This window comes from Mesoplodon bidens (genome assembly GCF_964165515.1).
Source record: "Mesoplodon bidens genome assembly, chromosome: 1".
In the NCBI taxonomy this organism is placed as follows: domain Eukaryota; kingdom Metazoa; phylum Chordata; class Mammalia; order Artiodactyla; family Ziphiidae; genus Mesoplodon; species Mesoplodon bidens.
In genome coordinates this window covers 62,588,422-62,601,131 of record NC_138176.1, presented here as the reverse complement: position 1 = coordinate 62,601,131, position 12,710 = coordinate 62,588,422, and the positions used below count along the sequence as shown (strand labels likewise).

Genomic DNA, 12,710 nt, shown 5'->3' with positions numbered 1-12,710 from the left:
TACCTGGGCAACTAGTGTTATGATTTAGAAAACCTGAGACCACTTCTGAATCCACAACAGATTGTAGTCCAGGTAAGCGCCACCTGTGTCTGGTTTCAGCACTTCCACAATCTCCACAATCAGAAGTTTGGACTAGATGATCACTCACATCTATTCCAGCCCTGAAATTCTAGGATTCAGCCAACTGGGAAGCCATAGGTTCCATCAGAGTTTCTGTGTCAGAACCTTTCAAAGGCACGTGATACGCACCAACTGCTTAATTTCAATTTCAAGGAAGAAATTTCAGCCAACTGCAGAGTAATCATGGATAACATTATAAGGCATAAGAAGGGTTTTGTGTGTGCGTGTGTACTGCCGAATGGTTAGCCTTGTATAAATTATTAGTGTAACTTTTGATTGTCTGCACAGATTTTCAATCTCAAGATCAAATTTTCATGAATCCTAAGAAATTACCCATAATGGGAGGCAAAACTTAAAGCACTACCCTCTCTAAAAAAATAACATATATTAAAACAAATGTAAATTTAAATTATATTTCATTTAATATGTATTAAATTAAAATTTAAAACAATGTAATGTTTGAGTTATGTAAGCTATTCCTCTAGAAAGGTTGATTAAAAATTATTATTAATGTGGAATTCTACATTAAAATCACAGGTGACCTAATCAATGAAATGAAGTGTAGGAAGGTATGTGTAATTTAAGGAATTCAATATCAAAAATCAGGGAGGCTGTACACTGAAGTCGGTGGGACAAAACAGCCCATCGTAACAATCAGTTGCATCCATAAAGAAAGTAGAGGCGGGTAGCTTTACTACCTGTCACCCTGATCCCTCTGGCCAGATAGATGCCACATGGTGCTGTTCAGAGCATCACCAGTTCCACCCGTGTACATTGCACTGTGTTAAGGAGTAAGCCACAAGATGTCACAGTGGATCAGTTTGGCAGGGCTGTTATCTGTCCAGACACGCAGGTGGGGCTCTGGGCTTCACCCAGTACTGACACAGCTCCCTTGGAGGAGTCTGTCCCAGGCAGCATTTTGAGAAGTACACCTCTTTAGATAAAATGGCCAGTCAAGGCCAGTGGGTGTGTGCTCTCCAGCCCTCCCCAGGGTCCCTGTTTAGATGGCCCTGCAAAGGCACTGGTGAAGAGGAACATTTCAATATTCTGCTGTCTCCACTGAGTTCTTAGCTAGAGCAAACCCTGAACACAGATTTTCCCCAACAGAATGGTGTGCATGTGTCCCATACATTGATCAGTTCTTAGTCTTTAACCTTGGTATGTCTAAGAGTTAATTATAACCTGGACTTTGGGGGAGATCACAACCACAAGAAGGTGTATGATTATTGTGTCATCACTATTATATGATGGTGGAACGCCCTGATGATTCTGTCACGTATTATAAGAACCCCAAACCCACAAATCCTACATGTCACTGCAAGTTTCATTCATTAAATTGAAATATGCTTGTGCAAGCCTTGTAAGATATATTTTTAAAGATACTTTTATGGTTATTAAAGGGGAAAGGGGGAGGGGTAAGGACTATGGGATTAGCAGATACACAACACTATATATAAGATAAACAACAAGGATTTACCATATAGCACAGGGAACTATATTCAATATCTTATAATAACCTATAATAGAATAGAATCTGAAAAAAGAACATATATATATATATACACACACACACATATATCACTTTACTGTACACCTTAAACTAACACAATATTGTAAATCAACTATAGTTCAATAAAAAATAAATAAATAAAGATACTTCTAGGAAATCAAGCAATGTTTTGCATGACTTACACAACTTAATTTTCTGATGGGGCAGAGAAAAGGGCAGCATAATCATCACCATCATCATAGTTCCCATTTATTGAGCACTTACTATATACCAGGAATTTTTACATGCATTTAGCCATTCACCTCCCAAAATAAAATTCAGGCTAAGAAAATGAAGGTTCAGAAAAGTTAAATGACTGTCTTAAGATCACACAGCAAGCAAGAGGTAGAGCCAGGGTTTGGATCCAAATCTGATTTGTTATAAGTCATACTTCAGTTCAGATCTTTACATTCCAGGCACGCTACTCTTTTCATTCCAAAGGAAAAACCACTAGTGGAAAAGAAGTTGTGCATGTTTCCTAACTAGAAGTTTCACACATACACAAACAAAATCTGATTGGGGCAAGCAAATATCTCTCTTGTCTCTATGTCTCTGTCTCTCTCTAATACATATGCACACACATTCACACACACACACAACACAAACACACCACACAATTCGTAAACACAAAGACATTATAAACCACATCATATACTAATATAACTTCCCATATTTTCTGTTGTATAAATCACTTCACATAAGCTAATTAATGGCCCTGAAAGCACTTTCCCAAAATGCAAAGTGCTCCAGGAAATGTAAGGTATTATCGTGATTCATATCATAATTCATGGCTGTGGGCCCTCAGGGAGGGGCCCAAAGAGAGAAGTAGTAGAAATAGCAAATGAGAAAGGTGTAAATATTTTTCATCAGAAGTCAGGAGATTCCCAACAGATTCATACTACCCAGAGGGAAAAGTTCTCAGCTCAACACGTCTTTCACAGAAGAAATTCCTCTCTTCAGGCTTCTTTTCTCTGCAGGTCTGGCTGAACATTCTATCTGTAAATGATCACCCGACTATGAGGCTTACAGATTCTTTTCCAACTGTAGTTGTCGGTGATTGTTGGGGAGATTCAAGGTAAATTCCAGTGTCAGTCTGGATAGTGCTGGTACAACATAATTTCCTTTATTCAACAGATATATTTTGCATATCAACTATGTGCTATGGGGCACTGGGCAGACAACTGTAAAGGAGACAGATGAGGCCCTTGTTCCCACGTGGCTTATATTCTATTGACACTTGAGAAATAAACTAGAAGCAAAAAAAATACCAGCTTGCTATAATTCCTACGAAGAAAATTATCAGGGCATGTGATAGAAAGTGAGTGAGACTGTGTGGGGGAGGGGTAATGAGCTGATTAAGGAAGGCCTCTCTGTGAAGGGGGCATCTAAGTTGATCAGTAGAGGCCCTACTAAGTGTTAGGACTCATCCTTCATGGTTGTTATTTTATTTGAGACATTGAATCAATTACCTGCAAATCAAGCCAACACCATGCCAAATTCTAATACAAGTTAGATTTCCTAATACTTATAAGTGTTATTATGGAGGAATCCGTATATGCATTCTACCACTGAGGGCAAGGGTGTTGAAGTATGCACAAGCTTGGCAAGTTAATGGATCCAAAGAAGTCCCTTGTGGCTGGAGTTTGCTGAACACGTGGTAAGACTGGTCCATCAGGAAACAACAGATCAATAGAGCCTTAAAAGCCAGAGCAAGGAGTTTGGAGCTTATTCTAGGTGTGAGGGGGAGCTGGAAAGTGACGTGCTCTGATTTCTGCTTCAAAAATATCACCTTGGCTGCTTGTGGGAAAATAGATTATATAGTGGAAAGAGGGAGCAGAGAGTATAGTTAGGAGACCATCCAAATCTTGAAAAGAGAGGATGGGGGCTTGTGATGTCCCCAGAACAGGGGTGGTTCGTCTTCTTCAGAGGGGTCTACCACATCTTTAATGCTCAGCACTCTGTTTTTAATTGGAAGACTATAACTTCAAACTAGGCTGGTCAAAAGTGGTAGCAAATTGAGGGCAAGGGGTGGCTGTCAGGGCTTCCAACAGGGAGCGGGTAGCCTTTACCAGCAAGCTTCTGGGCAGAGCACTGAACGGGGGAGTCAAAAGATCCAGCCCACGGGGATGCCCATGTATGGACTTGGTCGTCACATCTCTGAGCCTCAGTTTCCTTATCTGTTAAAGGAACCAGAACACATGCATCTTGGGCTTGGGAGTGGATCACATGAAGAGATCCATCTTATCTCTAATAATTGGCAGGCATTTACTACAAACACAGTGGACTCACAGTTAGCTAAAGTAGGCTACAGGATTAGGAAGGAAACCTCATTTCCCACGAGGAAATCCAAAGACACACGACGTGGACAGACTGCCTCTTAGGGTCAAACTAGGATAGTGAGAAACCAATACATGTTAGGAGCTCTCTTCCCTCTATGCCTTTATTTTTTCTATGATTCCTAATTGATTACCTGCAAAGAAAGCCAACATCATGCTACATTCTAATTTACTCTCCTAATCTTATATTTGGAGGGGGGTGGCACTACCAAAAATGGGATAGCTTTTCTACTCATCCCATTGATGTTTAAAATAATTAAACCACCGTCTTCTACAGAACACTCCTGAGAAGAGTCAAGCACTGAATAGAAATTTAAATATTTTTAAGTTAAAAAAAAATTAAACTCTTAGATAACTATGCATAGTGTTCCTCAACAAGTCCAGTGACTCTTCAGATAAGGCCACTTCAATGAATACTGAAAATATTCATTCTTTAATAGGGAGTGTGAATTTGGGGTATATAACCAGGGTATGTTTTCCACCTCTGATTCCATCCTTTGGAATTTCACATGGTCCCTTTTGAAATGAGTCAGACACTTGAGAGGCAAACAGTCCAACCAGGCTAGGTGGATGGGGTCATCTTTCCAGCCACTGCCAAAGTCAACCTATCCAAGGAAAAAATGAATGCATTCACCTAATAAATTTCCACAGGTGAAACTAAAATCCTTGCTAGTATTTCTTATCTCAGAGAAGTGCTATAGAGCAAAGCAGTTAACAGCATAACTTCTAAAATTAAACTACCATCTGTGTGACCTTAGACAATTTACTTAACCCTTTGTTTCCTCATCGGTAAGACTGCAGATGTTAGGAGTACCAATCTCAGGAGGTGACTATGAGGGTTACATAAGCTGATGTACAGAAAGCACTTAGCGCCTTGGCCCTACAGATAGTGACCCCTGCATAGATGCTAGTTACTATCATCACGACTACTTTTCAGAAAGGTGTATATCTTTCAATATACAAAGGCACAGTGTATTAACCTAACAGGGCACTACATTGTAAGAACTGGTTTGTACGTCGCCCTTTGTTACCAAATGGTCTTAATCATCTCTGTATTTCCAGACACAGATATTGTCATTGCCTGAAGTATAGAAATTCTTGAAGGAAGGGCTGAAGTTTGTCTCAAGTATTAATAGTTGCCTATGTTCAGATGCATGCTGCCAGAATTTAAATGTAAAAAAAAAGAGTCTAAGCTCAGATTGATAAGAAAGATGGAAAGAAAGAAAAAGAAAGAGAGGAAGGAAGGAAAGGAGGGAGGGAGGGAGGGAAGGAGGGGAGGGAGGGAGGAAGGGAAAGGAAGGAGGAAGGAAAGAAAGAAAGGAGGAAAATATTTTGGTCAGAAAATGACAAAGGTATATGTCATATCTACATCAGCTGAACACATTTTTAAAGCTCTGTTTTCTGCTACTTTCAAAAAGAGATTTGTTTTTCCAGATCAATTATATTCCGAGACCCACCAACCAAATCCAGATAAGTAAGTTTATGAATCTTGTTCCTGACGATATTTGGGGTTGTTTGTTTTCTGTTTTGTTTGCTTGTTCAGAAAGGGGGTTTTCTGTGTTCCTCCTGAAAATGGGTTAATGTGGACAAATGTAATAAAAGGAGATTTATAGCCCTGTCTCCATACATTTTAAATTAATTTCTTTCTGAAACCCAAACAAAAAGCTAAATGCTTAAAAAATGAATACTGTTTAAATCCTATATCAAAATTTACATACCAAAAGGGGAGAGATTTAAGTGTGCATTGATTTTAGGCTGATAAGAATCTGTGTTGAATGTGAGCTGAGAGATTTTTTTTTTCTTCTTGGCCTCCTACGAATAGTTAGTTTGCAGCAATTTTTAATTAAAAACAGTTCCCATAGTAGGAAAATGGGGGAAAAAAAGACCTCAGGAAAATAAAATCCGTACAAGAGTCCAGCAATTTGTTTTCTGAGGCCATGTAGAGATCTTGAAAAATAAGAGAGGTTGGAAGTTCTTATTTTTTAAAACTTCACTTTTGGTTTCATTTAACATTTTCAAAATAGCTTTCCTTACCACTACTAATCCCCCCTCCCCCTACTCCTCACCAACCCCCTTCGAAAAACTTGGAAAGTTCTGTGTTTAACACTGAAAATCATTCATATGCCTCAGAGTAACAGCACCATTTTTCTTTCTAAATTTCTAGGAAAAAAAAAATCCAAGTTTATCACAAAGCAGTTTTCATTTTTTTCCCACCTATCCAAAATACCTAATCTCATTTTAACTAGGCTCCATCTGAGCATCAATGATACTAAGCTACCCCATGAATAAACATGATGCTACAACGGGAAACCCTGTGACTAAAGTATATAAAAATGTAGCTGAAAGAAAAGACTGAGAGCCCTCCACCCCCTCCCACCCCCTCCCCGGGGAGTTGGAGAGTTGAGCTGAAGCGGGGTGAAAGCAGCAGATTTAAATTTCAAGGTCTTCAAATATTTTCAACGTTCATATTAAATCCTGTAAAACTAAAAACCGTAATTCTAATAAAATCCTTGTTACATGGCAGCTTCCCATTGTAATCACAGTTTTCTCTTTGGGAGTGGGATGTGTAATACTGATAAAAGAATAAAAAACTTCAAAACAGAAGAAATACATCCTAGTACCCACACTTTCCTGGTGTTTGTGGTATTTTATTAAAATTAGCATACTGCCGACCTGAAAAAAAATCTATGCACTTAAAAACATCTTCATTGGAATGGAGACGTTTTTGGTCATTTGAATAAGGTAAAAATATCCAATATTTTTGGATATCTACAATATCCAAAATTTTTATAACTTGATAAACTTTCTTAAATTCTATAAAAATCCAACATTATTAAAATCCTTTCACTAAAAATGAAGGTCACTATGATGATCTCATATTTTACCTATACATATTTTTAATCCTATAGCACAGACTTCAGGAAATGAAAAAAATACTGTTATTTTTGTTATTACTGAAGCTTGTTACAGAACAAATCCTGAAATCTTTAGGACACATTTTTAAGTCCTATCTGACGGTTCTCTGTGTGCAGTGTTAAACTAAAAATTGTGCAGTTTCGTTCTTTCAAAATACATTTGAGACAGCAAGACCATTCAAACAGTAAATAATTTGGAAGATCTCAGGTCAATTCATGGCAACATACACAATGGAAAACATAGCCCTCTTCCTACTGCCTGGGAATTACAGTGACCAAAACTGACACAAAGCTCCAAGAGTTTCTCTGAATTTCAATTTAAAAAAGGGGGAAACATCTATGTACTTCTTTATGAAATTCCACTGAGATTCCGGTGTTGCAAAGAAATTTTATTTCCCACAATAGCCAACAGCATCTAAAGCATATTTGTGTTGTTTTTGTTTGCTTCATAATGCATACAAATTCCTTTAAAAAGAAACGAGGTCCCATAATTTCTTAGACACTTGCTTTCCTTTGCCACAAAGATTAGGGATCTAAATTGCCTCATGATGCAATAAGTGTGGAGAATGTGGAGATGAGCACTTTTAGGGGAATTGGAAGTAGGTCCCTAAAGCAGCTTCAGGAGGTACCAGGACCCCCAAAGGCATCAGAATTGTGCTTCTCAGGAAAGGTGCCAATTTCAGTGATATAGTTAAATTCTCTCTCCTCTGTCATCTACTGATTCATGATCGGCTTGTTCACAAATGTTTATTGAGCACCTACTTTGTCCCAGGAACTGCTTGCTCCCAGCACTGGCCTTAAACAAGACTGGCAGGGTCGCTCCCTGCAATATTTTCTCCACTATGACCCTATTTTTTCAGTACCATTTGTGATTTTGAACTAAGTACCGTAAGCCAAGAAGTAACGTCTGTGCTCATTACTCAAGTTCACAATGCTTTCTCATACTAAAGAAAACCAAACCTTGAACTTTGGTAAAATCTGAATTTTTAAATTAAAGAGGCCTTGCAGATAATTTGCTTATGAGGAACCAAGATCCATGTAAGTGAAAGAAACAAGTTCGAAAAAGGATTAACTCCCAATCCAGTGTTTTTTAAAACTACCCAGCTTCTGAAGGGCTTTGATTTTATTTAATTGGAAGAAATGCATCAATCCCCAGGAGAGAATGCTTTGGGGGAGTCATCTATGGAAGGAGAGTAGGTGAGCACCGCGCTTCTTTACTACTTTTTTTCCTTTCCATAAAGAAGGTTTCTAGGAAATTTCTGCAAACTTGATTATAATTTTTTCATTGAAACTGATTTGCTGCAATTTCTTTCTAGGCAAGTCTACGTTCGCAAAAGATGGAGAATCGAGAGTATTACATAGGTGTGTATGTGTGTGTGAGAGTGCGATATTAGGAGTCAACGAAATAATACCATGTAATATAGAAGCAGGAACCAGAAGAGAGAGAGAGAAGAAAGAAAATGAGTCTCTCTTGGCCAAAATGGTTGGATGCATCAGTTAAATTCTAAAAGTAATCACTCAACAATCTATGTGATTTTGTGTGTGAATAAACTGGGTATTGCTGGGTATTACTGTACTTTATTCCAACCAATCCCTCTCTAGGGCTCAGAACAACTTTACCATAAATAGTCACCATTAATATTGATAAATGCACAATGTAACTTTTTCAAGAAGTTATTTTTTTCTAAATATTTTTTCCATTACAAACTTTGATCAAAATCTAATATCGAATGTTAATATTTATATATCTTAGGAGCAATTATTTGATTCTCTCCTTTTTTTCATATGAAATGAAAACAAACTTATGGCCTTGGGTTCGTGACATCCTTTACTGCTTGGCAAAGAAAAAAGGAAGTGTCAGAGCAATTATCTGGATAATTATAAAAAAGATCTAATTAAGGGAAGAAGTGTTCAGGGTTGGCTCTAGAACATACCAGAAAACAGTTCTCAGTGCTTTTCTGTCAGTCAGCGAGGTTTAAGAAAATCTTTAGGATTTGTCATAGCAAGCTTTCCTCTCCAGTTTCTTAAGCTGTGAAGCAGGTTTTCTACTTAAAAGTAATACCTCAGAATCCAAAAGTTAGGAATTCCTGAGTTTAGCTCTCACAAAAGATAACGTGCCATCTCACAAAAGATAACGTGTCAGTTTTAAGAAACAATACTATGAATGGGGGACTTTAAAGGTTTTCTCTCAAATGTGAAACAAATGTGGGGACCTTATTGCATCCTGCAGATTTTTATGAGGACCAGGATAGAGAAGTCCTCCAGATAAGTATTCTAGCTCAGAACTGGCCAGGTGATAATTAAGGGGCACAGGAGAACACAGATATCTGAGAAATCTGCCTGTTCTCTTAAACAAGAAGCATGGAGAAAAACCTCCTTCTACAACTCCTCAAAAACTTTCTAAAATGTAAGATGGACACGGGTTCTTTTTAAATCCTGCCGCTGTTCAAGAATTGATCCATAAAGGCCCCTGGTCTCTTTTTTAAAACTAATCATATTTTTAAGTCATTTTTTTACTCCAAATCTGTGTTGCAATTATGTGTGCCTGAACTGTATGACATTTTCTGTCCTCCTAATTCTGAAAGCAGGCTGCGACAATCAATAGTTTGTGCAAGAGTTTAAGATTCCAATACACAGTTGCAAAGATCTGAATGCAATATACAAATTGTAACGTACACACACAACTACACACACACAACACACAAATATCATTTTCTGCCAACAGCTCACCACCCTTAGCACGACAGAGTTTACACTTGTATAAAAGCTACTGGCTTCTGGGGAGAGCAACTGTATCATCAAGTACACTTAACATCTATGATGTATTAACATATAAAGAAAATAGCAGTGATAAAGACAGCCCAGATTTTTTTTTTAAATCAGTCCTTGTCCAGCAGTTAGCCAATCAGAAAGCAGGTCACTTCTTGTTAGCTGTATTAAATACATTAAACATCATGAATTCTCCATGGCTCTGTTAACAATTCAAGCAAGTGTGTTTTATTTTATCGTACAACCTTGAGTCCCTTTCCAGAATTGAGAGTCAAGCTTCTACCTAAAATTCTACCAAAGCTATTCCCTGAAAGCTCTTTGCCATCAACCCTCCGGGTATCTGTACTCTGCAGAGAAGACAGAATTCCCAGCGATTTCTACTTCTTAAAGTGACTTTGGTGCCCCTATAACAAACTCCTTCTCAGAACACTTCAACACAAAGCCCCAACTAAAAGGCAAATGGACAGCCCAGGAGTAGGACCTACCAGCCCAGCCAGCACAGAGGAAAAGTCAACTGGCATTAAATATTTAAATTGCAGGAGGCGGTCTGGAGTTTTGCATTTACAAAGTTCTGAAAGTCCTGTCTCCTCTCTGCTCCCAGAGTTGCTTGCGAGTAGGTGAGGCTTCTCTCTGGGGCACAAGATCACAATATGCAAAAACTCAAGCTGACTTGAATTCTGAGCCAGCTCCCGTGGAAGTGAGAGCTCCTGGGAGACACTCCCACCGCCTAGGGAAGAAAGTCAAGAACCCCTTGCCCCAAGCAACTGGTTTCTGAATTTAACACGGAAATAGACAAACATGTCCCTCCAGGGCTAGTTCTGAAAAGTACGAAAGGTGGCTCTTCTGCCCTTTTCACCTCGATTTTGATGACTTTGAAAAGCAAATGCCTGTCAAGCAGACTTCCTCTGGGATTTGTTAAAAAAAATAAATTATTCTGCTGGATGCAAATGATCACCAAATCCCTCGGAATTCTATCTTAAGAACACTAAGGGAACCGACTGAGAGCCTGAAAATGCCAGAGTTCTGGTAGAGCAGCATTTCTGGACACCCGGCAGGCGAATCAAGTGCTGGGTTGTCTATTTCAAGATTCCGGCAGAAACTGTCCCCAGCTCCAAGAGTTGCTGTGCCTGGAAACCCAGCGTTCAAAACTAGTGGATTCAGGCTGGCGCTCATTTCCACGTACGTGGTAGTATCTAGTGGGACACTTCCCGCAGAATGCAGCCAGCCACCCAGGAAAAGCTCAGGCACAGTTTGAAAAACACACACACAAACACACACCCAAGGTTGAAGTACTTACCTCTGTGCGCGACTGCAGTCTCTTGTTCATCTCATAGATTCGGTACTCTGGTTGTACCATGTAGGGTGTATGTCTCCTATAAAATGGGCCAAAAGGAGAAGAATAGAAGGGGTCATGTGGTGTGCTGGACATCTTGCCTGCCTGTCGAAAATCAAGCTAAACAGAGTAGCAGTAACGTCCATGCAGAGCACATGGGCTGTGTTCTTCACAGTACAAAGTAGCCGCACGCACACGCTCGCACACGCGCGCGCACACACACACAGAGGCAGGCAGGCAGGCAGGCTGAACACACTGGCTGGGAATTGCTGTGGGAGCCCTCGGTAGCGAGAGAGAGACGGAGAGCAAGCGGGAGGGAGGGAGGAGGGGGGGAGAGCTCTCGGGAGGGGAGGGAGAGAGCAGGAGCTTCAGAGAGGGAGGGAGGCTGGGAGGGAGGAAGAGAGGGAAGGAGGGAGGGAGAGAGAGAGGGGAGCTGGATAGCTTTAGGCACCACTGCTTGTTTTTAAAGAAGCAGTTTGTGGAGAGGTCATTTCCTGTCCACACTGTAGACTAGTTCAAAAATATAATTCTCCTCACAGCCTGACAGAGGTCTAAGGTTTGGGTGGATTATTTTCTTCTAGCCAGGACCCTTCACAACCTGATTGCTGAGCTTGTTAGCATATAGGTGGTTTAACCGCTGCCAGAGCCACTCACCCCTGACAGCCACACCGTTGTAATGGTTCAGAAATGTGATGACTACAAAATACAGAAACGGGGGCATCGTGGTCCCCGGTAACTGAGCTGGTGATTCACTCCCATGCAGATTTCCCTCTGCACTAATCTTCCTGTATAATTTTGATTTTGCTTACTGTTGTTCCAAGCAAGAGCTTGTTAGAGTCTTTGCATTTCAACCCATCCTAACCCCTTGTCCTCCCCAATCACCCCTCTTCCCAGCCCCCTCCCTCTCCTTCTCCCAAAGCTTCATTCAAGCTGGTTTAAGGGGGCCAGGATTCAGGTCACTGAAGCATTTTCAGGTAAAAAACGATTATTTGGAATGTGGAATGCCTAAGATACACCCATGGTGCAATGGTCTTCTTTCTCCAGGAGAGAGAAAAAGAAAAAGAAAAAAAAAACCTGCCAAAGCAGACCTCCAAGTAAGAGAGGAAAAGCAAGAAAGAGAAAACTCCCACAAAAGTGACCATGGAAAATTCAGTTGAGTAGGAAATTACAAATAATTGAATGGCTCATCCCCAAATAACATGTCCAACTCTAATGGAGACAAGGTCTTTATTTTCTAAGACTGGTCAAGTACATGAATCTTTTCTCAATTGCGGTATGTGATAACTGGGAGAAAATGCACACAGCCCATGGGAGGGGAAAGGATGTCTATAGATATTAAATGATCTGTATGACAATCAAGTTCTGCTGGAACCAATGATAACCAGACATCTACCCCTTAAACAAAGCCCAGATGCAGAAAATGTAAATGTTTTGAACTAATATCTAGCTAGGTCAGTGGTATTGAGGAAAGAAAGCAAAGACCACCAAAAAGCTTGATGCATGCAAGACTTAAATGTAAATGCATGCAAATGAGACATTTCTTCTTTTTAATAAGCAGATTAATTAACTTTCTGCCCCAGTCATGGCTTGGGGTATCTCTAAGTCACTAGCCAACAGGGGATAAGGTATTGCTAATTCTGCAATTTACACTCTTAAGAATACTCAGGCATAGAAATGCCCCCAAATTG

At 39.8% G+C, this 12,710-nt stretch overlaps 1 protein-coding gene across 7 annotated transcripts in view; it reads right to left on the bottom strand.

Annotated features, from left to right (window-relative positions):
• LDB2 (LIM domain binding 2) overlaps window positions 1-11,486 on the bottom strand; it is a 391,983-nt gene extending 380,497 nt beyond the window's left edge. For 2 of the 7 annotated variants that reach the window (XM_081236872.1, XM_081236873.1), the window contains exon 1: window positions 10,987-11,486. In XM_081236872.1, the coding sequence (XP_081092998.1) occupies window positions 10,987-11,118 (132 nt within the window). In that variant the 5' untranslated portion in view covers window positions 11,119-11,486. The remainder of the gene's footprint in view (window positions 1-10,986) is intronic. The other 5 variants (XM_081236871.1, XM_081236869.1, XM_081236870.1 and 2 more) reach the window with 5 other exon arrangements.
• Between the last annotated feature and the right edge of the window lie 1,224 nt (window positions 11,487-12,710).